This window comes from Vigna unguiculata, chromosome 2 (assembly GCF_037176805.1).
Source record: "Vigna unguiculata cultivar grain cowpea cultivar isolate G323 ecotype 2 chromosome 2, ASM3717680v1, whole genome shotgun sequence".
NCBI classification, from domain to species: Eukaryota; Viridiplantae; Streptophyta; class Magnoliopsida; order Fabales; family Fabaceae; genus Vigna; species Vigna unguiculata.
In genome coordinates, this window is record NC_140793.1 from 17,494,862 (window position 1) to 17,521,775 (window position 26,914).

Below are 26,914 nucleotides of genomic sequence, written 5' to 3' on the forward strand. Positions count from 1 at the left end.
GATAGTTTTTTATCCTTTCATTCACAATTATGTTTTACTTTTTGTTATTTTGTTAAACAAAGATGTCCAACAAGCCCATAGAACAGAGTAATACGCAAAAGCTTCGTCTAAAACTTATCAAATAGTCTAAATTGTTTAAACCATCTAACAATTTCAATGGTTATACGTATGTGAATATTTTAAAATGTGTGTTGTGGTGACCCAATGACTTTTCATGAGTTATTTTACGTCATATTAGATGGTCAATAAAACTCATCTAATGCTATAACACTCTTTCTAGTACACCTATGTTCCTTATAACTATTGTTCTGTCAAACACAACTTTCGTGTACAACATTGTCAACTTTATTGAACGCTTTTTCTTATTATACATGTAAATTTTGTAAGAGAAAATTAAAGTTTATGCACAGAAATTTGCTATAAAAGCATCATACACCCATATTCATCGATATAAGTATTTATACAATTGCAAGATTCATCTATGACATTATTACTAAATTAGGAAGATAACATAGAGAATTTTTGTAGTCTATCCAATACTATGATCACTGGGACAAGAACCACACCTCATTGACTCTATCGGACAATTTAAAAGGAGGATCGTATTGTGCTATAATGAAACTTTTGGTAGAAGTAAAAGACCGTTTGGTTCCACCAAGACTAGCATTCAGTGAAGCAACTGCCTTCGCAACGTTAGAATCTGTGACAAACCCACCAAATTGTTTCACTGCTACAAATTTACTTTTCCATCTTTTAACACTCAGTCCATCTGCTAGAGGTGGGTTATATTGGACATCTATTGGCACAAAGAAGCTCACAACAATTGAGGGCTTTCCTCCATTAAAAGAAACTTCACTCGTCACTGGTGCTGTCAACTTAATTTGCTTGTTGTCGTTGTTCTTACCATGGGCATAGTTAAATAGCCTGAAAATTCCAAATAAAATACCAATCGTTACTTAATTGTAACAAAACATTAGCATATAGAGTACCTTATTTGTTTAGTACATTCCTTACAATACCTAAACTTGTACATGTATTACAGATTAACTTAAATTGGTAAAAAGGAAATGAAATAACCTGATAAAACCATCTCTTGTAGCTTCAACCAAAGATTGGTTCTGAATTGGAGAGGTAGAGATCCACACAGGTGAATCATATTTTCGAATTTCATAACCATTACCCGCTTCTATGACAGTGTAAGTGGGACACTCATTTTGCTCGCATGATTGGGGAAGTTTTCCTTCAACACTCAAAAAGAATGAAACTAAAACAAGAGATATCAGAACTGAGAATTGGAATGTGGAGGTACACGCCATGGCTCTTAGTCACCAACAACTTATAATCAACAAAACTCCGCAAACACATATATATAGATATTTAGACTTGGAAATAGAAAAGGAAAATACCAAATAGAGAACCTTTCACAACAACAATGCAATATAATTTAATTTAATGGTATTAATTGTATTTAATAAACAAAAAGGCAGGTTTTAAAAATGCTATTAAAAGATAGATTTTGAATATTAAGTCGGATAATCAAAACCTTTCTTGTTAATTTTCCGTTATAATACTATTCAACTGTATTTTAGAATTAATTTTCCACTAATTTTTCAGAAGTTAATGTATTGTTTAAAGACTAATTAATTCAATTAAAAAAAGCATGTGACAGTAGTAATTAGGTATTCTTCCTTAAAACATTTTGTACCGTTGTTCAATGGGTTGAAAAATATCTTTATATTTCAAAATTGCAAGTACTTAATTTGTATACATGTCTCTGTATTAAGAGATGTGTTGTATATCAACTAAAGATGAGAGATACTTACAATATATAACTAGGTGCAAATAGTACACTACAAATTAATTTTATATTGTTAAATTTGATTTAAAATCCACTTAAGAAGCATATGAATTATAGTGAACTACGAACCAGAATCAGGTACTCTCAAAATTAGTTACTTACTTCATATCATTATTTATTGTATTGTGTCACTCAATAAAAAATTGTTGTAAGTAAAATTGTTGAGTAATAATAGATTACTTTAATTATTTATATTGTTCCTTCTGAGTTTCCAAATTTAATCAAGAACAATATAATAAATTAAATTCATTAAAATAGTTTTTGTAGGCGTAATTATTGATTTAGTCTTCTAGTTTTTTCTTTGGTTCATTTTAGTTCCTTTTTTTTTAATTTAGTCCTCTAATTATTTAAAAATGTGCTATTTAATCATTTTCGTTAGATTGACGTTAACACTATGTCCGTACATGTCACATCTCAATTCTTGGAATATTCATTTTTTTTAGTTTTCTATTTTATTTTTTTAATTTTTTATTCTTGTCATGTGTGAGATTACGGTCATTCTGCATGACAATGGTAGTGGCTGTTTTGAAATTAGTCTTCTATTTAAATATTTGATTCAATTTAGTACCGTATTTTTAAAACGATCCAATTTTCTCCTATGCAATTTCAAGTATAAAAAATTACAAGTGTAAAAATGTAAAAAAAATAGAATAATTTGAGTTTTTAGGTGAAGTGATCTGATATATAAATTTTAAAAAGTTATTTTAACATGTATATATATATAAGTTGTAATTAAGCTTAATTACTATATTGTGTCAAATAGGACAGGACCAAATTGAATTGTATTAAAAAATAGAGGGACTAAATTGAATCAAAAATTTAAATAGAGAGATTAAATTGAAAACAATCACTATCACTGCCACATGCCACAATCATAACTTAACATGTTATATGTACGAACACAATGTTAACTTCAACTTAAAACAAAGGAAATGATTTTAAAAACTTGGAGGACTAAATTGAAAAAAAATAATAATAAGAGAATCAAAATATCAAAACCAACAAATTAGATGACTAAATCTTGTACCTTTTTGTTTAAAAGTTTCATCGTATATTTCAAACAAGATATTAGTCCATAAACGTACTTTGACTTTTAAGGATTCAAAAGATTATATTTTTTCTAGGAAATTAATAGTTTTGACTTAAAAGTTGGTGAAAATACGGCATATTCTATTGCTCTTATTAATCACCATAGGTTATATCTGATCATAATATTTCTTTATCTTTATTCTGATTTTTGTTACACTTAGGTTTGGTGTATTCATGTAGTAGGTTTCCATATGGTGCTATATATTCTTGATAGGTTTTAAAGTATTTTTTTACATATGTTCGACAATTGCATGTTTCACATGTGAAGTGTGATTGTAATTAAATACTCAAGATAGTGGAACAATATCACTAAGGTTGCAGTGATTGAAACTTTATGTATATTCAAATATAATAATAGAACCAATATAATTATCTTTGAACTAATTTTCTTAACTCTCTTTTATTTTTAAGTTGTATGCTTTTCCTCATTCTAATTATGTTTTTATTTAATTAATATATCTACATTACCTTTATATATCAAGAATTACTAGAAAATATATCTAAGGATTATTAATCTTAAAAAAAATTTCAAAGCACCAATTCAACTTTTTTATTGTGCACAACCTATTTGTAATTGTTTAAGAAAATGTTTCGGTCAAAATTTAAACTTTAGTTTTTAACTATGATGTACGGATACGATACGTGTATCGGATACGACACGTATCCGACACATCGATACGTTTATTTTGAAAATAATAGGATACGATACGTGATAGATACACGATAGATCAATATTGAAAAGTGTACATTAATTCTTAAAAACATAAGAAATATTTTTTTTTCTTAATATATATTATTTTTGTTTATAATATTTCAAGTCTAATTTTTTTTTTAATTTGATATGGCTATTTTTTTTTTAAATATTGTCTTAAGTTGTTTGTATCATATGTGTTTCTATGAACAAGTTTTAAGCTTAATTTCAACTTCGTGTTGTATTTATTCGGTACGGGATCCATAATACACAATGTACCTATATTTTTCCTTTGTATGTGTTGGAAGGGGGAGCCTTTCATCCATAAATGAAGAACAATTTTGATGATGTCTACTGATCTAGGATAAAATATAGCTTGGTCCAGTTAGGATATGCATTAGGCAATTAGCTTCTCTTTATCAATTGTATTTCAGGCCTGCTGTGTAATCCTGCACATGATTAGTTTCTGAACTAATGGATTAGTTGTGAAGTCTGGCACAAAGTGAGTGAAAATGTACTCACGATAATCAATTAGGTAATTTGCTAATCAAATTAGTGACAGCAAAAACCTTTGTATAAAAGCTGTTTTTGGAATCTGTTTTGGCGGGGGAGAAATTAGAAAGATCACGCAGTTTTCATCTGAGACAGAGCCGTCTGAGAGTCACAGAGTTTCTGAATATTCTGGAAGATCACTCAAGTGTAGATCCAAGAAGATTGAGAGTTGATACTACTATGAAGGGTCTTGCTTGAATCAAGGAGCATCTAGTCAAATCTGCATAGTATAGGTGTATTCGTTTCTTGTTTTGTTTTCTGTACTTTTGATTACAGTAGCTTCAGTGTTTGAAGTGTGGACCTAGGTGCAATTGTGTGGATGCATTGCTCCTAGGGGGAGTTCTTGATTGTTGAATCAAGTTCTTGGGTTTTGGGGGTTAGAATTACATAGGTGTGCTTGTAATTCTTGGAACCTTTCTGTTTAGTGGAATCCTCCTAAGTGTGTTACTTAGGAGAAGACTGGATGTAGATTCTTTTTGAATCGAACCAGTATAAATTGTGTGTCTTGCTTCCTTCTTCCCTCTCATAATCTTTTTCTTGATTGATTTAAACAGTCCATTAACCCAGAACTGCGAAATTGATTAATTGAGTTTTAAACCTTAAAGACTCCTTCAAGATTCACATTAAGTAAGTGAAAAACTCATTAATCAATTCAGATCCCTTTGTGGTTAAGAGTATTAGACAAGACATTTCATTTACATGTTATAAATTTTAATTATACAATAATACTATTTTACTTCTCATGACTAATACTATATTACAATTATTAATGAATATTTAGTATTATTACTCGTAGTATTACTATTACTCCATTATTCTATTATTATTAATTGTATTTAATAAATAAAAAAGGTAGGTTTTAAAAATGCTATTAAAAGGTAGATAATCAAAACCTTTCTTGTTAATTTTTCGTTATAATACTATTCAACTGTATTTTGGAATTAATTTTCCACTAATTTCTCAGGAGTTGGTGTATTGTTTAAAGACTAATTAAATCTATTAAAAAAATCGTGACAATATTAATTAGGTATTCTTCCTTAAAACATTTTGTACAATTGTTCAATGGGTTGAAAAATATCTACAATATGTACCCTATTATATTACTACTATTATTATTATTATCATTTTGAATTATTATTAGTATTGTTATCAATATTAGTGTTAATGATATTTATTGTTATTATTACTTTTATTATTAATATTATTACTTTAATACTATTATTTTTATTATTGCTATTATTTTGTATTATTATTATTATCATCATTATAGTTAATGTTATTATCTTTATTATTATTGTTTTGTACAAGATTCTTAGTCCATACATTTTACTTTAGCAATGATGCGTGTATATACATTTTACGTTACTCTAACTTTTTTTAATATATATTATTTTTGTTTATAATATTTGAAGTTTAACTCTATTTTTTAATTTGATATGGCTATTTTTTTTTTAAATATTGTCTTAAGTTGTTTGTATCATGTGTGTTTCTATGAACAAATTTTAAGCTTAATTTCAATTTCGTGTTGTATTTATTCTGTACGGATTCATAACACACAATGTAACTACATTTTACCTTTGTATGACCATATATAGACATTTCATTTACATGTTATAAATTTTAATTATACAACAATATTATTTTACTTCTCATGACTAATACTATATTACAACTATTAATGAGTATTTAATATCATTATTCGTAGTATTACTATTATTCCATTATTCGATTATTATTATTATTATTATTATTATTATTATTATTATTATTATTATTATTATTATTATTATTATTATTTTGTACGAATTCATAATCCATAATATATCTACATTTTATTTGAGTTATAACTCGTCTATACGCATTTCATATTATTTTAACTTTTTTAATGAAAATTACATGTCATAATATATATATATATATATATATATATATATATATATATATATATATATATATATATATATATATAGTTTAATATTAGTTCATATATGGCAATTCATTTTAAATATTAGTTTAAGTTTTTATATATTAATAAATTTTAAGATCAACTTTGTTTTGTATTTTTATGTTGTATAGGATCCGTAATAAACAATATATCTACATTTTATTTTAACAATGATATAAGTATATGCATTTCATTTTAATATAATATATAATTTTCATGTTTAATTATAAATTTTAAGCAAACAACAATATTGTTTTAATATTATTATTAGTTGAATTATTATTAGTATAATCTAATATTATTATCATTTTTAAATATTATATATATATATAATTACACAATTATAACACTTAAATATAATTATATAAATAAATTATTTATTTGAAAATAATAATAATAATTTTCATAATCTAAATTGAAAAAAAAAGACAGAAAAAAATAGATTCATACAATAATATCTTAGCAAACACATTCTTTATTTAAAGTTTGTCTACCAAACAATAATAATAAAAGAACAATAACTCAGTCCTAACCACACATCCATCAATTAATGTCATTATTTGCATCAATTATAGGTGAATCAAATAAATAGTATAAATAACTACTAAAATCAATATAATTACTACATTAATTTTAAAAGATTGATATAAAAAAAATACTATTTATTTATAGTTAAATAATTATTATTGAAAAAATATACACAAAATTCAAAACTTTCGATTATTATTTACTAAGCACTTTTAAGTATTATTTCATAAACAATTTCAAATTTTAAAAGTTGGATTATTATTGCATATTACAACCATATACAATAAAATTAGTGTAGTTTGATTTAAAAATGGTACAATTAAGTTTAAGAATAGTACAATGAGTCAAAAATATTGTGGTCCGGTTCAAATTTAATGCAATTCAGTTAAAAAATAGTATAGTTTAGTTAAAAAATGGTGCAGTTCGAAAAAAAATTGTTCAGTTCATAGCAATTCTGTAAGGTCCAATTTTCTACCCTAAAGTTTTAAGGGATGCCTTTAAGCTATTGTGCCTAAGGGTTGGTCCAAAGGATAAAACCACCCAAGTCTGACCTAATTGACTCATTCCATACTTTTAGATTTCTGCTTCCTTGGTGCTTAGAGCCGCAGTCGTCTTCTTTGTTAGGGTTCCATAATACATTTAGTTCACGTTCAACTTGACCCCGTTCTTAGCTCACGTAAGTATTCCCAACCCATACTTCTAAATCTCTAGTCCTATTTCCGTGGGTAGTGTTAGAGCTTTAGTAGTAAACACCCTCTGTTCACTTTTTCCAGCTTTGTAATCTTCTCCTAGAGTTGTGGTACTCCGCTGTTCGGTGTCGAGGCACTAAAACTAGCTCGTTCCAGGTAAGGGAAGCTAGAACCTCCTTGTCTGGTGTGATTATGACTTGTACCATTGTAGTTTCATTGTTTTCTCGAGTTTGTATGCTGCCATGAATGCCTGGACTGTCTGGATTTTCTGTTTGGTATATGTGTATGTGTGATGCAGGCGCGAACAGTGGCGAACACTGATAATCTCGCCCAAGCGAGCTGGCCTCGCCTAGGCGAGATGAGCAGAGGAACGCCCAGGGCTTTCTATGCGAGTTGTCGTTCAGGTGACCAAACCCTCGGCGAGATTGCGCATGGGCTACTGTTCAACTTGTCGAGCTTTCGCCTAGGCGAATGGGAGCTCACTTGAGTGAGAATCCTTCTCGCTTGAGTGAGGCCCTCTAGCCTGAGCGATTAGCTGGGCGAGGATGCGTCCCGAGTTGTTTTCCCTCTGTGCTTGGATGTTTAACTTGTGCTTGTATGAGTTATTGTATGATGGCTTAATGGGAATGATTATGCATGATTGGGAGAGGATTATATGTGGGGAATTGTGAGCTTGGCATGATTTCTATAGGAATTGTACATGAGAGGTTGGATATATATATATATATATATATATATATATATATATATATATATATATATATATATATATATGTGTGTGTGTGTGTGTGTGTGTGTGTGTGTGTGTGTGTGCATAGTCACGAATTTGGCTTAAGCAACAATGGACCTTGATGGTTGGTAATCCAGTAGCATGGTATTGGTATGAGAGGAAGCACTTTACTCATGGTTGGGAATAACGAGTTGGTATTGATTCAACCTGTGATAAATGAGGGTTGGTTACGGATGTTGGTATGAGGTTCCTATGCATGATATATATATCTATTACTTGGTTGTTTGTATATGTTTAGTATGTGGTCAGTACGTAATTCCTTGAAGTCTCTAGGTGGGACTTCAGGGTCGTGCTTCAGTGATCGGGACGTAATCCCATGGCCCTTGTTAGTGGGTGTCCATGGTGGTGCCCCATCTATATAACTTGGTAAGGATTCAAGGTAAGGATTGCATCTTGACACTCTAAGGAGTCAGTTAGTCTCACTTAGAGCAGACTGACTCCTGTGGTGAGAGTAGCAAGAGGCCTGAAACTCATTAAGGGCTAACCTTGTGTGTGAGGGAATTGATTCATTGTAACACTTGTAACACATAGCTCGGGGGTGAGCAGCTCGGGGGTGAGCATAGGTATCCACCACAAGTGCAAGCATCCGCTGAATCCAACCAGGTTATATGTATCCGGATGAGTCGAGTCGAGTCTTAGTGTAATGAATGGAAGGTCATAACATGCTTGGGTGATGTACGTATATTGGACTGCGAAAGTATACCTGATTGTATGATAAAAATCTTTTTGACTCTAGCTTACCCTTTGCATGTTTGAATGTCTTGTGTGTGGTTCTTCTCTTTTGCGATGATCATCAATTTATTGATGTGAGCAGAAGCGAGAGGTTCTCGCGGTCTACAAGGGAATGGTGACTCCGCTGCATAGCCTGCTTGGGCTGAATCCTGATTCATGATCTTTCTTTTAGGGCCACGACTCATGTAGCATCTGTCTTTTAAATTTCCAATTTGATTACTGTAGAATATTTGTAACTGTTTCTTTTGGCACTGTTACGCGTTTTGGTTGGTTGTATGGAGTTACTTTTAAACTCCGGGACTGCGCTAAGATATTATTCTAGTGGGACGCTTCTTTTAATTACGCTATTAATTAAATGGGATGTTACAAATTCAATTCATTCTATATTGTAATGCAGTTCAAAATAAATCAATTCAATTCAGTTTAGTTCGTGTGAACTATTTTTCAGTTTAGTTGAAGTGAATTGGTTTTTAATTCACTGTAGTTTCTATCAATGCCACTACAGTTTATGTATTTTTTTTTACAGGTACATCCCTACTGGATGAGAAAGCAAGAAAAAAGCATGTCGCATTGTGTGGATGTAAAAATAAGAGTATCTTGAATTGAAGAAATAGTCCAACGAAGAAAATAATTTAGTCTTCTTAAGTAATCTCAATCCGATACCAACATATACTATCAACATGAGCTACTACTTTTGAATAAATATAGGTTTTAAACGAAAAAAAAATAGTAATGTTCTATTAACTATTTCTTTTAAGGAGGAAACTTTTAATGATTTCGATAGTTCATTATTTATTTATACCTTTAAAATTTTTCGACCAAAAATTTTAAAATTAGAAAACAACCGTTTATAATAATAAAAACAAAACATTTCAATTAAAATGATATCAAATTACTTCCTAATCGAGATTTAATATTAGATATGTAAGAAGACGTGATAATGTCTTCTTTTATTATTAATGTCACCGATACAAAAGTTATGTAAGAGGACATGATGTATTCTTTTATTGATTAATGTATCACAAATACAAATTTAGTCATAATTATTTTACACTTTTAAGCATATCCAGTTAATGATTGCCCCTCGTCACCTTTTGTTACCTTCAAACAGACACGAAAGTAACCCCTTACTTATCCCCGTTATTCTTTTTGAACAGTACCTCCATTTAAAAGAATGACTCTTTAAATATTTAATTAGTTTTTTTTTTAATTTTATGTAACATTTTGAAAAAAGGTTTATGCATCTTTTAAAACTTTTCATTTTTTCATACCTTATTTTCATCTTCCAAAATCAATTATATTGACAAAAGTAAAAATAACTTAAGATATATATATTTTTAAAGACGATGATTTACTTCTTTTTTTTTTATACACTTAACATGCATATTATCAAATTTGAAATTTGAAATATATGATAATAAAGTTTGAATTTAAATTTTAAAATTCGAAAAAAAGTATAATAATACGATAACAAAGATTGATTAATTGTTTAATTAATTTTTTTAATTCTAAATTAATTGATTTGGTAGAAAATAAAGTCAATAATAATTAATTAATTAATTAATTTTGACACCGACATATTTTAAAAACATGTTTGGAGAAGAGTAGTCTCAATTCTCTACTTTTGGAGTGATTGAAAAATGACAATTTCATAATTTTAATTTTAATTTTTTTTTGTTATAAAATAAAGGAGAGAAAGAGAATAGAGAATAGAGATTGTTTTTCTGTGTATCATTATCAATAGGAGAAGTCCCTATTTCTAGATACAAAAGACAACCCAAGGGATACAACTCAATGGTTACAACACTAATGATAACATCAATAGCAATCAATCATAGGTAACTGCTAGCAACTCAATGGACATCTATACATTTCATAACATTCCCCCTTAGGTGTCCATTGATCAAAGAATGTGCCTCATTAAGACCTTACTAGGAAAAACCCTTTGGGATAAAAACCTAGTTAAGGAAAAAGAGTACATCATTCTTCATTCTTCGATCTAATATTATTCATCACATTTTCTATTTCTCCCCCTCATGTAAACTTTCATCTTTAAGATGTCGGAGCCCAAACTTGTGAAGAAATATCTTGTTTGTGATCAATTGTTGTGAGGATCAAATAAATAACCTGCATTTACATAACTCATTTGATTTTGAATCATTTGGATAAAATAAGGCTATATTCAAAGTACCCTTAAGGTAACAAAATATATGTTTTACACTAATTCAATATCTTATTGTAGGTGAATAATTATATCTTGCTTAACAAATTTATAAAAAATACTATATCAAATCGAGTATAATAAGCAAAATACATTAGTGTTGTTATAACATTAAAAATATGGTATTTCTTAACCAAGAAGTTCTTCATCATTGTTAGGTCTAAAAGGACATTTATTAACCTCACAATTCAAGTGTAAAAAATGTATAACTTGTTCATATAGAACTTTTTAAGCACCTTCATTATGTAAACCTCTTGATGTACAAAAACACTTGTATTTAAATACTCAATTTGTAATCTTAAACAAAACTTTGTACTTCCAAAATCTTTCATCTCAAATTCTTTCTTTAAGCAATCAATTGCCTTTGTGAACTCATTAGGAGTTCCAACGATGTTTATGTTATATGCATAAACAACAATTATGACAAATTCATTTTTCGATATTTGCACATAAACACAACCATAAGTACCTTTCTTTTAACAAGTACTTACAGGGACAATTATACATCTTGTCTGCTTTAATCCATAAAAAGGGACTTGTTAAATTTTATTGAATAATCCATTTTAGAATTTGCATTGTTGGGTAAATTAAATCCTTTAGGGATTTTCATATAATTATCATTCTTTATAATATTGTTTTGCACAAAAATTCATTTGTACTCAATGAGTTTTACACCTTCAAGTGTGCGGACTACAAGTCCAAAAACCTTTTATTTAACAAGCAAATCTAATTTTTCTTCTATTTCATCTTTCCATTTGGCCAATCATTTATTTGTCGACAATCTTGATCCTCATTGCTACTCATAACATTCATCGTTATATTATATGTTGAAACATCGTCAACGTTGACTTTGGTTCCATAGTATCTTATTCATGACATAATTTATTGAGATCTCATCATTTTCAACAATTTCATGTACATGTGGTTCTTCTAGAACCAAATTATTAATTATGTCAAATGAATCTTTTGTGATTTACACCTCCTCGATTAGGTCATCTTGTCTTTTTAGCTCCTTTTCTCATTCGAGAATTTTTATCTTTGGAACCAATAGGCTTACCACACTTCAATCGTGTTATGAATAAATATCAATTATATTTGGAGCATTTAGCAGTTGATATATGTGATTTAATTACCTTATTTGTGTCAGTAAAAAAATCTGATAATTGATTGACTAATTTGTGAATGAATTATCATTTGAATTTCGAGTTCACATTCTTTTGTATGAGGATCAAAAGAGATAATGATAATTCATTCCAACCAATATTCTTATCCAAATGTTTTCTTTCTCGCCCTAATGTTGGAAAAACTTATTCATCAAAAATAACAGTTGATAAATCAAACTGTAAATATGTCTCCTATCAACCATATATTCTCAATCGTCTTTAAAGACTCATCATAGTCCCTTTTGGTGGGGAAATTCGATCATATACAAAAATTCTTAAATGAGACAATTAGGTTACTGACCAAAAACCAACTGCATAATAGAATAATTATGATAACTTGTTGTCTTGATGCAAATCAATCTCATAAGTAATGGTCTTGCAACTAACTTTAGACGTTTTATTCATAATTCTATAAGTCCATTTTGAGCATGAACATATGTTCTACTGATGTTCAACAACAATTCCCATTGACATACTGATGGAGCTTATTATTGGGCCTTTTAATGGGCTTGGGCTTGAAGGTGCACTTGGGCTTGGTGGGGTCACATCACATACAATACTCATGAAAAATATAAGATGTAAATTTCACTAGCATTATCAAGACAAATTTTCTTAAATGGATAATTTGGGAAGTGATCTCTTAACTTAACTAATTGTGCTAATGCTTTGCAAATGATTGATTGCAAGTTGATAATAAACAAACATTATGACCATTTAGTTGATGCATCAATTAAACCATGAAATATCTAAAGGATCCACATGATGGGTGCATTGGACCACAAAATCACCCTGTATTCATTTCAAAAGATGAGATTGACTCATTTCTAAAGTTTTCTGGTGATGGTCTTATTATCAACTTTCCTTGTAAACATGTTGTTCCTGTAAAGAACAAATAAGATCAGTTAGGCACAAGCATCACCTTACCCATATCCGCTATCTCCTCGGTTGGCTTCTCCCCTTCTTGCATATATCGGCTTGGACCCAGGAGGGGTTACCTACAGAAGGGACTCCGAAGCTTAAGTCAGCCAAAGCTCTCAAAGTCAAATTAGGTGATTAATGGAGTAATGAATGTGTACCTTTAATTCGTGGGGTCCATGTGTATTTATAGATTATTAATTATGTTTGCCCATTGTGTGGGCTGGGCCCTGGTTTGGACCATAGGTGGGCCTAGGCCCTTAGTCTCGACTATTGGGGGCTTTGGTTTCATTGAGTGTCTTAAGGTTGTTGACATAAATCGACTACTCCCTTTGGTGGTTTGTGTTGCTCATATGTTGTCCTAGGCAGGCTATTCCTCTTAGCGTCTTATGTTACCGGTTCAGGCCGGTTAGGCGTAGGTCAGCCCAGACCGGTTACTTGAATGATTTTGCGTGTAGGTATGGTGATCGTTTATTATTATTATTTGGTTAAATTGGCTCGGTGTGGTACACCAGTCCCCCAGCCTTTGCCGATATAGGTATGTCGGTCAAGGGTGATATGTGTTGATATGCCAGTGGGACCGGCTAGGTGTGGTACACCAGTCCCCCAGCCTTTAAGTGTGATGAACCGTGTTAAGGCTAAAGGCGGGAAAAGGTTGGTAGCAGGTGAAGGGATGTCAGAGGTCAAATCAAAGAGGAGGGTTTTGCGCCGTCGTTTCTGATACTCATGGCTTTTGAGATGGTTGTGCGATTGGTATGGGTTATGATTTTGGCGGGAAGAGGTTTCATCGTTTGGGATTCACACCTATAAATGTGGATTTTACGATGGGTAAATGCTTGTTGGTTCATTTGCGAGAATTTCACATTTAGAGATATTGTGTGCGTTATACCTGTCCGACTAGTTCCTAGTTCATGCCGTCCACTTTTCAGAAAAAAGGTATGTCTAGTAGTGATACTGTGTCATTGTCTTCGTCCAGTAGTGAGAGTAGGGAGTCTGGGGGGAGTATAGGTAGACACGTTGAGGAGGAGAGTACTAGTTCTGCGGGTATTGTAGGCAGAATTCCGATGGAAACGGTGACTGAGGTGCGAGAAGACCCTCCGGAAGAGTTAGCGGAGAGTAACTGGCCAGCCAAGGGTGGCTATGGGTGGGTGGCTGCTGACGTTCGTAATCAATCGTCTTTGTTTCGATGGTCTCGTCTGCTGAACTCTTGGTTAAATTGTACCCCTGTTATCGTGAAGGGTGTACAGGGGTATTGTTTCCTTGGAGCGGGTGAGCGCCATTGACCGCGTATGCCACTGGCAAGAGGGGGCGACCAAGAAGTTTTTCTATATGTACATGTGTCATTTCTCCCAACTCCATGTGAGGTTACCGCTGGACGACTTTACCATGGGGGTACTACGTGCGCTGAATGTTGCACCTACACAACTGCATCCAAACAGTTGGGCCTATATGCAAGCCTTCCGTGTTTTGTGCCAATCACTATATCTACGACTACTTGGTTATCTTTGGTGAGTCGTCCTAGCATTAGCAGATTGGACGCGTTCTCTCAGTCCTTCAAGCATTTCAAAGACGGATACTTTAAAGTTGTGGTGAAAGAGGAGGGCAGATCCCATTTCCTTAATGCAGATGAGAGCACAAAGTTCCCGTTTAGCTAGACGAGAAGTCCTTCTTGATATAAGGACATGGATACCGATGAGTTGTCGGCGGTTGATAAGGAGGTGGTGGAGGTCTTGATGAAGTTTACCGATAAGTTGCCCACTAAGGGTCTAGTTAGAGTTTATAATTCGGTTCACCCGATTATTGATATAGAAGGTATCTGTTTATTACTTAAACTGTATTAATGCTTCTAAGTTGACTTAACCGGGTTTTGATGTGTTGTTGTAGGACACATGACTCAATCCAGAAAGAAGAACCTGGCACTTTTCCAAGCGTTGAGGAACACTGATGTTCCCAACTTGCAGGAGTCGCTGGTTGAGGTGCACGTGCACGGCGGTACTAAGAGAAAGGCTGAGTTGTCAGCTCAGCCCGACAAGGGTAAAGATGTCAAGATGGTCAGGGCGGCATTACTTGGGGCGGGGTCAGCCAATGGGACGAAAGGGCCAGAGTCCAGTTTGATTGAGTTGCCGAAAACGTTTGTTAGGAAAGATATTGCTATTAATCTTCCAGAGACAATCATCAACTCTATCGATGGTATGGAGGCGGATCATCTCGTAAGGACCATGGATGAATTTGGAAGCAAGGCATTGATACTGAGTCGTTGGGTTGGGTCTTTGTATCGACGAGAAGTGAAGGAGGGAGGTAGGGAAAAGGTGGAGGAATTGCAAGGAAAAGTTGATAAGTTTGAGGAGGAGAGGGCCGCTTGGAAGAAGGAGAGGGAGAGTTGGGAGGAGGAGAGGAAAAGGTTGGGAACTTGGAAAGTTCGTTGCTTGGATTCGAAGGGAAAACTTAATAAGAGGATAGCGGACTTGGAGGCTGACTATGATGACTTGAAGGAAAAATATGAGGGTGCTGAGGTTGAACTTGATGATTTGAAGGGCTGTATTATCCAAGAGCATATTAATGGGTTCCAGAAGGGGTTGCGGCAGGCGGCCTTCTTTTATAAGGATGTTGATGCTGCTGACTCTAAATTTGATGTAAATAAAGATGTTGTTAATGGGCAGCTCGTTAACGAGGCTGAGAGTAGCCCAGAGGAGGAAGTGGAGAAGGAAGCAACCGAGGAGAAGGAAGCGGCGATTGTCGTGGAATATGGCGATGACAAGGCAGAATAGGACTTTTATTTTTTATGATTTGAAATCGTTAGAGCCTATGTCTATAATAATTGGTACATCATGTGTGTGGCACTCCGTACATTTCTTTGCTTTTATTTTGATATGATTAAGGCTTTAAGTATGCTATATTATTTGTCGGATGTCGATAGTATTTATGTTTGGCGAATTCAGGTATTTGTTAAGGGTGTTCGACCCAGGCCGCTTACTTGTGGTAAGGGTGGGGAACTTAAACGAATTAACCAACAAGTTAAGGGTGTTCGACCCAGGCCACTTACTTGTGGTAAGGATGAGGAACTTAAACGAATTAACCATCAAGTTAAGGGTGTTCGACCCAGGCCGCTTACTTGTGGTAAGGTTGGGGAACTTAAACGAATTAACTAACAAGTTAAGCGTGTTCGACCCAGGGCGCTTACTTGTGATAAGGGTGGGGAACTTAAACGAATTAGCCATCAAGCACTAGTGCAGAATTGCGTATTTACCTCGCCTTATAGGCCTCGGTTGGCGAGGAACCGAAGCATATAACGGTGCGGTGGCAATTTTGAAATTAAAGGCAACTTTTATGCCTCGGTTCACACAAAACTCGAGGCCAAAAGTAGTTATAGGCCTCGGTTCAAAAAAAACCGGTGCCAAAAGCAGGTATAGGCCTCGGTTAAGGAGGCCCGAAGCCAAAAAGGTTGCCAGAAATTTCAAAAATGCCATTGACGTTGGGACCTATAGGCTTCGGTTGGGGAAAAGCCAGTGCCAAAGGTGTTTTAGGCCTCGGGTGTTAGGGAACTGGGGCCAAATAGGGGTTATATGCGTCGGTTCTAAATTGAACCGAGGCCATATGGTTTAATTAGGGCTCAAAAACAAAATCCCTTTCTTCCTCGCGCGCGCCAGCTGCTCCTCCATTTCTCTCTGCAAATTCCGGCCACTCTCTGCAAGTTCCGGCCACTCCAACAACGCGAGCTCCGTGCTACCACTGCCACCGCCTCTCGTGCTGCCACTACCACCGTTGCGCTGCCGTCATCGCTGTCTCCTCTTCTCTCCGCGACTTCCGACGAGACCACCACCTGAGACCCCCACACGAGCCCCCTGCCACCGCCGTCTCGTCTCGCGTCCGACCACCACCACGCGAGCTCCCTGTTGCCGTCTCATCTCGTGTCCGGCCACGCTGCTCCGGCCAGTTGTCCCTCTCTTTGTCTCTCTACAAGTGTTCCAGCGTCCCTCCACCATCACGCGAACATTTTCGTTCTTTTGCCGCAATTGTCGCGTCGCAGTTTCTTTAAGGTAAATTTCCAACGCGTTTTTGTTTGGTTTTCTGTTTTGTGTATGTTAATTTTAAATTTTAGTTATTGTGAGTGTTAATTTGGATTGAGATAGAAATTGTTTGGAGTGTTTTGATTAATTTTGTGAAAGGATTGAGTCTCAATTTAAGAAAATGTAGAGCATTAAGTCTGAATTTAAGAGAATTGTAAAAACACTATAATTAAATAGGTAATATATGATGTTAAGGAAATTGTTGTTTTTGCTTTTATTTGTTACTTATGACTTTTTCTTGTGTTTTTTGTTATCTCTTGTAGCTTTCGAACGCGTTGAATTGCATCATCTTCCACTGTCATCTGCTCTTTTTACGCGCTCCCAGGTTCCTAATTCTAATATTTTCCTATGATGCCAATATGTTGTTTGCTTTATATATTTTATTAATTATTTGTTAAAACATGTTGTTTGTTTTTCTTATATGTGAGTTAGCCTTAGTTTTTCGTTTGAGATTCAATACATAAATTATGTATTGTCCCCGAGTTTTCATTTTGCAAAAACTACATTTTTTTAAATTAGATATAAGGGGATACAATATTAATAATTTAAATGTATTGAATCTTGAATTGTCCGATTGGACAGTTTAAGAAGATTAATCACTTTCTAGTAATTTAATAGTGCATATATATATATATATATATTTTAAAATACATATCTTAAAATTCATGAATATTTGTCAATTGTGTTTTGTATTGATCTTCGGGTGCATATTTGATTGTGGTTTATAATCACTTTCATTTCGTGTATCCTGAAGGCCAATGCGAAATGCTAGAAAAATTTCGTGAAATTTAAGATATGTATTTTAAAAGTAATATGTACTAATAAAATAAAGAAAGTGAATCTTCTTAAATGGGATAGGGTCACACCTTGATTATGACGTGAGCATTGATTCAAAGATTACTGAAATTGTTCACGCAATTTCAGTATGGATCGAGATTGGATTAATTTACCACGTATTAGCGTTGAGTATGAGAATGGAGTAGAGGAATTTATAAAATTTGTGCAACATTATGAAGGGAGAAGTGATGATGAGGTGAAGTTCAGATGTCCTTGTGTCAACTGTTTGAATGGAAGAAAATTGAATGCAACTCAAGTTAGGGAACATCTTATTTGTGATGGTTTCCTTAGAAGTTATACAATATGGACATGGCACGGCGAATTAATATACATTCCAATTGTTTCTCGGACTAAATATCTTGCCAATTACTCCATGAAAGAGCGACGGGAAGAGCAATTTGAAGAGCAAGTAGAAGAAGACAATATGGAGGACATGATACGGGATGTTGGCGCAGAAGCTTTTGCACAAGCGCATGTGTATGAGACGATGTCTGCTGATGCGGAAACTCTGTTGTATGTTGGTTCAACTAAGTTCACGCGATTATCAGCGATTTTAAGACTTATGAATTTGAAAGCGAACAATGGTTGGACAGATAAAAGCTTCACAGAATTGCTCGTGCTCTTGAATGAAATGCTTCCCGAAGGAAATACTCTACCCACTCGAAACTATGACGCCAAGAAAATTCTTTGTCCGATGGGTATGGAGTATAAAAGGATACACGCATCTCCTAATGATTGCATATTATACAGAAAAGAATTTGAAGATTTGAAAAAATGTCCAAAGTGTGGGTCATCATGGTACAAGCAGAAAAGAAACAGTGAAGATAATGGTCAAATAGAGAAGGAAGGATCTGCTTTGAAAGTAGTTTGGTACCTTCCAATCGTGCCCAGACTTAAGCGTTTGTTTGCAAATCCTAAAGACGCTAAAAACCTTAGATGGCATGCAACTGAGAGAAGATGTGACGGACTCCTTCGTCATCCAGCTGATTCAATGCAATGGAAAAATATTGATCAGGAATTTCCCAAGTTCGGTGAAGAATGTAGAAATATTCGTTTTGGCTTAGCTACCGATGGAATGAATCCATTTGGTAATTTAAGTACAAACCACAGTTGTTGGCCTGTTATATTATTCATTTACAACTTATCTCCTGGACTCTGCATGATGTTGTCTATGATGATATCTGGTCCAAAGCAGCCTGGAAATGATATAGATGTATATCTCAATCCTCTAGTTGAAGACTTGAAGTTGTTGTGGGTTGATGGTGTTGAAGTATTTGATGTTGTTGCTTCTGAAACTTTCATGATGCATGCAATGTTATTTTGCACCATTAATGACTTTCCAGCTTATGGTAATTTGTCAGGGTAGAGTGTCAAGGGTCATAAAGCATGTCCTATATGTGAAGAAAACACTACATCTCATCAATTAAAAAATGGAAGGAAGACCGTGTATCTGCGCCATCGAAGGTTTTTACAAGCTAATCATCCTTATCGAAGGTTAAAGAAAGCATTCAATGGACATCAAGAGAATGACAAAGCACCGACTCCATTAACTGTCATTCAAATTCATGAAAAAGTTAATAAAGTACATCATGTATTTGGTAAAACGTCCAAGAAGTCATCTGCATCGAGCCCTTGGAAGAAAAAATCAATATTCTTTGACCTTCCATATTGGTTGAAGTTAGAAGTTAGGCATTGCATAGATGTCATGCATGTAGAGAAGAATGTGTGTGATAGCTTGATTGGTACACTACTCAACATTCAGGGAAAGACAAAAGATGGAGTAAATGCCCGTTTGGATTTGGTTGAAATGAAGATCTGAGAAGACTTGGCACCAAGGGAGGTTGGTAGGCGCACTTATTTGCCCCCTGCATGTTACACTATGTCCAAACAAGAGAAGATAAGTTTTTGCTTATGTTTAAAGAGTGTCAAGATACCTCAAGGATACTCTTCAAATATTTAGAGTTTAGTGTCCATGCAAGACTTGAAGTTTGTTGGCCTAAAGTCTCACGATTACCACATCTTAATGCAACAATTGTTACCTGTAGCTATTCGTGGAATTTTACCCAAAAATGTTAGACAAACTATAACACGTTTGTGTGCATTCTTCTCTTCAATTTGTAGCAAAGTCATTGATCCTTTAAAGTTAGATGAACTTCAAGCCGAAATTGTTATCATCTTGTGTCAGCTAGAGATGTTTTTCCCTCCATCATTTTTTGACATCATGGTACATTTACTTGTTCATGTGGTGAGAGAAATCAAGTTTTGTGGACCAGTATACTTAAGATGGATGTATCACATTGAACGTTACATGAAGATTTTGAAAGGGTATGTGAAAAATCAATATCGTCCAGAAGCTTCAATGATCGAAAGATATATTGCTGAAGAAAGTGTCAAGTTTTGTTCAGATTACATGGCAAAAGCAAAACCGATAGGAGTTCCTCATAGATCATGGTTGAACAGGGGTTCTATAAGTAACAACATACGAGGTGTGAGTGTGGTTACCAAAAATTGCGAAGAGTTGATGCAAGCACACCTATACATATTGAACAACACAAATGAGGTAATGTCTTATTTATCTGCACACAAAGTCATTGTGAAAGAGGACAATCCAAAACAATCAGAGAAATGGCATTTGATGGAGCATAATAGAACATTCATGCCTTGGTTTAAATATGAGGTTTTGAAAGATTCGCAATGCTCTGAGACTTTGATGTGGTTAGCAAATGGGTTGAAATTTGATGTCATTTGTTGTACAGGTTATGAAATCAATAATTGCACATTCTATACAAAGTCTCTTGATGATAAAAGCACAGTACAAAATAGTGGAGTCAGTCTTGAAGCTGAGTCACTACAATTTTCTACATCTAAAGATCAAAATCCCATAGTAGGATCAATGACATACTATGGTGTAATACAAGAGATATGGGAGGTTGATTATACCATGTTTACTATTCCACTGTTCAAATGTAAGTGGATTGACAATAAGAGTGGTGTCAAAATAGATGAATCAGGAATGACTCTAGTGGATTTTCGAAAGGTGGGTTATCGAGACGAGCCATTTATCATGGCATAACAAGCATCTCAGGTTTTCTATGTTAAAGATCCTGCGTCTGAACATTGGTTTGTCGCTCTTCATGGAAAAAAACAGATTGATCCTAATATGAGTGATCTTAATATTGATGTCACCCACCCATTTAGAAGAACGATAAATGTTGATGAAATCCATCTAGTTGAAGATGTACATGCAATTTGAGAAGATCACGATGAAGGAATATACATATGACCAATCAATAACTTTATGTATGAATTTCATATTCTTGTTAAAATTTAGGTGTTTTGTTAAATAATGTTTTATATATTAATTTGCCAGTTGCTTATTAATGTTTTTTTTATGTTTTCATTTCACAGATACATGGCTGAACATTATACTTCATCAGAGGATGAAGCACCTACTAAGAGACCCACCAGAGGAGCCACTAGGTTGAGAGAGCTCTTAATTAGAAGAGCTAAAGGTCAGAAAACACATGCTGATATTAACGTCGACACTGGTGAGCCTAGTGGTCGTTATGGGGATGTCTTCAAAAGCTATTTAGGAATGTTGGCACGAGAGAGAATATCAACCCTTACGCCATCTTTTGATCATGTCACTGAAGCTGATCGGGAAATGATATGGCAAGATTTATTGGTAACTAATATTAATGTTATTAACATTATACTTTGATTTTGTTGATAATATGATAAATATTGTTGATGACATTTTCTATATTTGCAGCTAACATTTGATATTCCAAATGTGCCGACGCTAAGACAAAAATGTTTGTCATTGGTGGCTGAGAAATTTCATGGTTTTAAGACCAAGTTGACGTCTAGGTATGTCTTTGGACATAAAAAGAATGAAAATCCATTGTTGAAATACACTTGGATTGATGAAGACACATGGCGTCAATTTCTTGAGCTTCGGACATCTGAGGGATGGCAAGTATGTTTATTTGAAATCATCCATAGCACAATTGATAATTATGCAAAATTTTAACTACTTCATAAAGTGAGTTTTATATGTTACAGGTAAAGAGGAAAAAGGCTCAAAGCATAAGTGCTCAAAATAAAAACCCGCACATATTATCTCGTGGTGGGTATAGAAAACTTGAAGAGAAGATAATGACAGAAAAGAAAAAATCTAGGCCCCCACCTTCTGAGGGTGAAGATACTGAGCCTCCTTCACCACCATCACGTCATCAGAAGTGGAAGTTAGCCCGTTTACGCTCATCGGGCAACTACACTTCTGACTCTGCACGAGAAATCTCTGAGAAAATTGTAAGATACAATTCTTATTTAAATTGCTCGTTCATGTTTTAAATTGTATTTTTATTTATAAATTTTTTTGTTACATTGTAGGATTCGTTGGTTGAGCAGACCTCCCACGGAGGATTCATTCCAGAAGGTCATCATGACATACTTGCTGCTGCAATTGGACGACCTGAGCACCCTAGACGTGTGCATGATGCTGGATCAGGAGTCGGCATACGCCAATTTTTTGGTTCCTCCTCTCGTCAGTCTTCATGCAGTCATGGTGCTGATTATGAACAAAGACTAAAGAAAATTATCACGGCGCAAGTGAGAGAAAAACTAATGCGCCAATTTGAGCATTATGGCATTCGTTCGCCAGTGGATCATCTGCCAGAACTAGACCCATTTGTGCCTCCCACGGGTAAATTTGTTTTCTATAAGTTATGAATTGAATAAATTATATTTAATAAAGTAATTGAATAACATTAATAAATCGTTGAGTCTAACAGGTAGAAGCGGAAATGGGAGTTGTTCAGCTCCACCTGGGGATGACATGGATGACACTTATCCATGTCAGCTATATATTTGGGATGGTACAGAGAAGACACTAGTGGCTCGTGGAAAAGTATTTGAGGCAGCCACAGTTCTTCATGGCATGGAGTTATCAAAGGATGAGGTTAAGGTCACGGTAGAGGAGGTTCTCATGCCGTTTGCTTTAGTTCCTGTGCCAACAGATGAGGTGTATACTGTGGCACAGGCATTGCAGTGTTTCCTCGCCTGGCCTAGAGATTTGGTTGTTACAAACCCCCCGGTACAGACTCTTAAACCCACAAATATACTACATTTTTAAGTTTACATGTTTATTATATTCAAACTTAAATTATATTCCATTTTAACTGAAATTGCATTAATATAGGAAAAACCTTAATCAAAGAAGATTCTTCTCTCTTTGGACGATCCTCTTGGTGCATTGCTCCAACTTGCAGAAATCATAGCTGATAAGCCGATGCAGGTTCCTTGGGATGCTAACATTTTTGGGAGAGATATAGACATGCCACTTTACTTGCATTCCTAAGATGTCTTGGAGCTTGCACGGAGACAAGAGGAACTCAATATTACAATTATTCAGTTATGGATGATGTAAGTCTTTTAGTCAATATATAGTTATTTGATATATTTATCTATTTACTTATATCAAATCAATTTTTGGTTTAGGTATTTGTTTGGTGTCACTGAAACTATGGGGCTGAATGATTTATATGGGTTTATAGACCCCTAACTCACCCATGAAGGCAACAAGTTTGATGACAGCCAAGCATATGTGACCAAATGCTTTCAACGTGGAAAAGAAATTTATTTTGTCCCTTATGTTGCTAGGTAAGTCATTTTTGTTAACTTATGAATATAATCAGTCATTTTAATGCATAACAATGAATTTATTTTCTTATCAGGCGTCATTGGCAGTTACTTGTGGTTTCCCTAAGGGAGAACCTTGCTGTGTGGTTTTGCTCTTTGCATCGCCCTCCCCCCAACCATCTTAGACAAGTGATAGATTGGTAAGAACCTCAATATCAATCTTATGAATATGACATGTTATATAAAAATATCCTAACTTATTCCCTATATCATAGTTCAATTGCTGCACATAACATGTTATTAGGGAGATCAACGGCTAAGGCAAAAGGTCTTGTATGGGTTCTCTCCAGGTTTGATATTTCTATCCATATCTTTATAATTGTTTGTTTGATTTTCTACCTTAATTAATTGTAACGTTGTTCATATAATGTAGTGTAATAGACAAATCGGTTCATATGAGTGCGATTACTATATAATGCAATGGATGACAACCACTGTGCGTGCTCGTATTACAACAAATTGGGAAACGGTAATATATATTTGAATTAAAACAAATACTTTGCAATATTTCCTTTTTATATACTAACTTAACTTAATATATTATTTTGTAGACATTCAAGAGTCCTGCAGCAATTCCCGCAAAGTCCATCAAGTTTGGTAGGATAGCATGTGCCAAATATATAATTGAAATGTACAATACTATTGATTAGGACATCTATCTTGATTGTAAATGATTTGTAATTGTCTTTTAAATGAATTTGAATTGTGGATGCATTATAAAATATCTTGTTCTGCTCTATTCTGGTCTGTGCTGGGTGTTGAATAAAATTTGCAGGTTTAAATATGGGAATAACACCAAAACAGAAATCGCATTTAAAAAAAACAACATATTAGGCCTCGGTTCATACCAAAACCGAGGCAAAAAGGTGACATATGGCCTCGGGTACTACTCCAACCGAGGCAAAACGTGAACAAATTTTTAAAAAATGTAAAAACGTGAGCACATATGGCTTCGGTTAGGCCACAAAACCGAGGCAGAAGAGGGGCTCTATGGCTTCGGGTACGTGGGAACCGAGGCAGAAGAGGGGCTCTATGGCCTCGGGTTGCAACCGAGGCCAAAGGCTATCCTCCTTTGGCCTCGCCCTAATATGCCTCGGTTCGGGAACCGATGCAGAATATGAAAAATATCTGCTGCCAAAAGGCCTTCCTGCACTGGTGAAGTTAAGGGTGTTCGACCTAGGCCGCTTACTTGTGGTAAGGGTGGAGAACTTAAACGAATTAACCATCAAGTTAAGGGTGTTCGACCCAAGCCGCTTACTTGTGGTAAGGGTGGGGAACTTAAACGAATTAACCATCAAGTTAAGGGTGTTCGACCCAGGCCGCTTACTTGTGGTAAGGGTGGGGAAATTAAACGAATTAACCATTAAGTTAGGGGTGTTCAACCTAGGCCGCTTACTTGTGGTAAGGGTGGGGAACTTAAACGAATTAACCAACAAGTTAAGGGTGTTCGACCCAAGCCGCTTACATGTGGTAAGGGTGGGGAACTTAAATGAATATGAGAAGTGAAGTAAAGAATGGTCGTAAAGTTGGGAACCCTTTGTATTATTCATTGGATCTGGGGTGCCTCGTTAAAACCTCCCTGGCCAAAACCCTCCTTAGGGAAAAAATACCAGGTGAGGAAAAAGAGTACACCCAGGGTTACAAGTGTTTCGATGTGATACAATACATGTTTTTAACTAAAGTAGAACTTGAGATGGGACACATTCCATGTATTGGGTATTTCTTCCCCAGATAAATGCTCCAGGCGATATGCTCCTCCTCCAGCGTCTTCACGTATTCGGTATGGGCCGTCCCAATTGGCGGAGAACTTGCCATCCTTCTTTCTTGCATTGTTGGCCATTCTCCACACCAAGTCTCCTCTTATGAACGATCTTGGGCATAGGTTTGCGTTATACTTTCTAGCAGCTCTTTGTTTGGCGGCTAAGTTGCGTATCTGAGCTTTTTCTCTGAGCTCGGGTAGGAGGTCGAGGTGAGTGGCCATATTTTGATGGTTGTGGGTTGGGTCATATAGTTCTCGGCGCAGGGATGGTTCGCCAATTTCGACAGGTATCATGGCGTCTACACTGTAAACTAGGCTGAATGGGAACTCATTTGTTGCTGATTGAGGATCCACCTGTAAGCCCATAGCACTTCTACCAGTTCTTCGGGCCATCGGCCTTTGGCGCTATCTAACTGTTTGTGTAGTTCCACTAGGATAACTTTGTTGGCCACCTTTGCTGTCAATTGGTTTGTGTAGTTCCACTTGGTGAAATAATCAACGGCTACTATTAGGAATTTTACTTGGCCCTTGCCAGGTGAGAAGGGACCGAGGATATCCATTCCCCATTTAGCGAAGGGCCACGGGGATAGTATGGAATGGAGTTGTTCTTGTTTTTGGTGGATGAGGATGCCATGTTTTTGACATGGTTTGCATTTTTTGACGTAGTCTTGGCAGTCCGCTTCTATAGTTGGCCAGAAGTAACCGGCGCGAAGGATTCTAGTGGCCATAGTGCGTGCGCCGGAATGGTAGCCGCAAATGCCTTCATGCAACTCCTTAATGATATATTGCGCTTGTTCTACAGCGACACATTTGAGAAGCGGTTGGCCATATTTGCGTTTGTAAAGGTCATCACCTATCATGGTATATCTGGCGGCCTTAGCCAGCCAAGTTTTGTCAGCATCTAGTGGGGGGTTGCCGGTTTGAAGATACTGGATATAAGGGGTGGTCCAGTAGTGGGGGGTTGCCGGTTTAAATGATAACCCTCACGAATATGCCAGAGACAACCCAAGTACACGACCTGGGCCGCCATGATCTCGAACTTAACTGAACAAAGGTCAAAGTAACAACAAAATGGCCAACACGGATAGTACCCGACCAAGGACGACATTTGACAAGCCAAGAAGTAAACGGATCTGACCGCTCTCGAAAACTTAGTAAAATGGAAGCCCCCGCGTTCGATGGGCCTTAAGGGCCTGGGTTAGGGCCCAGGCCCACTCATAGCCCAGGCTAGGGCCCAAGCCAAGGCCCGGCCCATTGGATAACCAGACATCATTAATGCTCTATAAATACGCATGGACCCCATGAATTAAAGGTACGCATTCATTAATCACTAGTTTGACTCTCTGAGAGATTTGACTAACTTGAGCTTCGAAGA

At 35.1% G+C, this 26,914-nt stretch overlaps 2 protein-coding genes across 2 annotated transcripts; one reads left to right on the forward strand and one right to left on the reverse strand.

Annotated features, from left to right (window-relative positions):
• Nucleotides 1–538: 538 nt before the first annotated feature.
• Nucleotides 539–1,316, reverse strand: LOC114174498 (uncharacterized). Its single transcript, XM_028059336.2, has 2 exons — nt 1,078–1,316; nt 539–924 (listed from the first exon to the last, which is right to left on the reverse strand). Exons 1-2 carry the CDS (start codon nt 1,314–1,316, stop codon nt 546–548), a joined length of 618 nt encoding a protein of 205 aa, XP_027915137.1. The 3' UTR covers nt 539–545.
• A 20,173-nt stretch (nt 1,317–21,489) lies between these two features.
• On the forward strand, nt 21,490–23,600 carry LOC146888373 (uncharacterized). Its single transcript, XM_085670080.1, has 5 exons — nt 21,490–21,762; nt 21,850–22,056; nt 22,143–22,391; nt 22,473–22,691; nt 23,580–23,600. Exons 1-5 carry the CDS (start codon nt 21,490–21,492, stop codon nt 23,598–23,600), a joined length of 969 nt encoding a protein of 322 aa, XP_085526206.1.
• The last annotated feature ends 3,314 nt before the right edge of the window (nt 23,601–26,914 follow it).

Bases quoted from the DNA above. Each gene is read 5' to 3' on its own strand.
- LOC114174498 (XM_028059336.2), bottom strand. From the start codon at position 1,316: ATGGCGTGTACCTCCACATTCCAATTCTCAGTTCTGATATCTCTTGTT. The intron at 925-1,077 runs GTTATTTCATTT...TGGAATTTTCAG, and splicing joins ACAAGAGATGGTTTTATCAG to GCTATTTAACTATGCCCATG.
- LOC146888373 (XM_085670080.1), top strand. From the start codon at position 21,490: ATGGCTGAACATTATACTTCATCAGAGGATGAAGCACCTACTAAGAGA. The intron at 22,392-22,472 runs GTAAGATACAAT...GTTACATTGTAG, and splicing joins GAGAAATCTCTGAGAAAATT to GATTCGTTGGTTGAGCAGAC. The intron at 22,692-23,579 runs GTGAGAGAAAAA...TTTTTGGTTTAG, and splicing joins AGAAAATTATCACGGCGCAA to GTATTTGTTTGGTGTCACTG.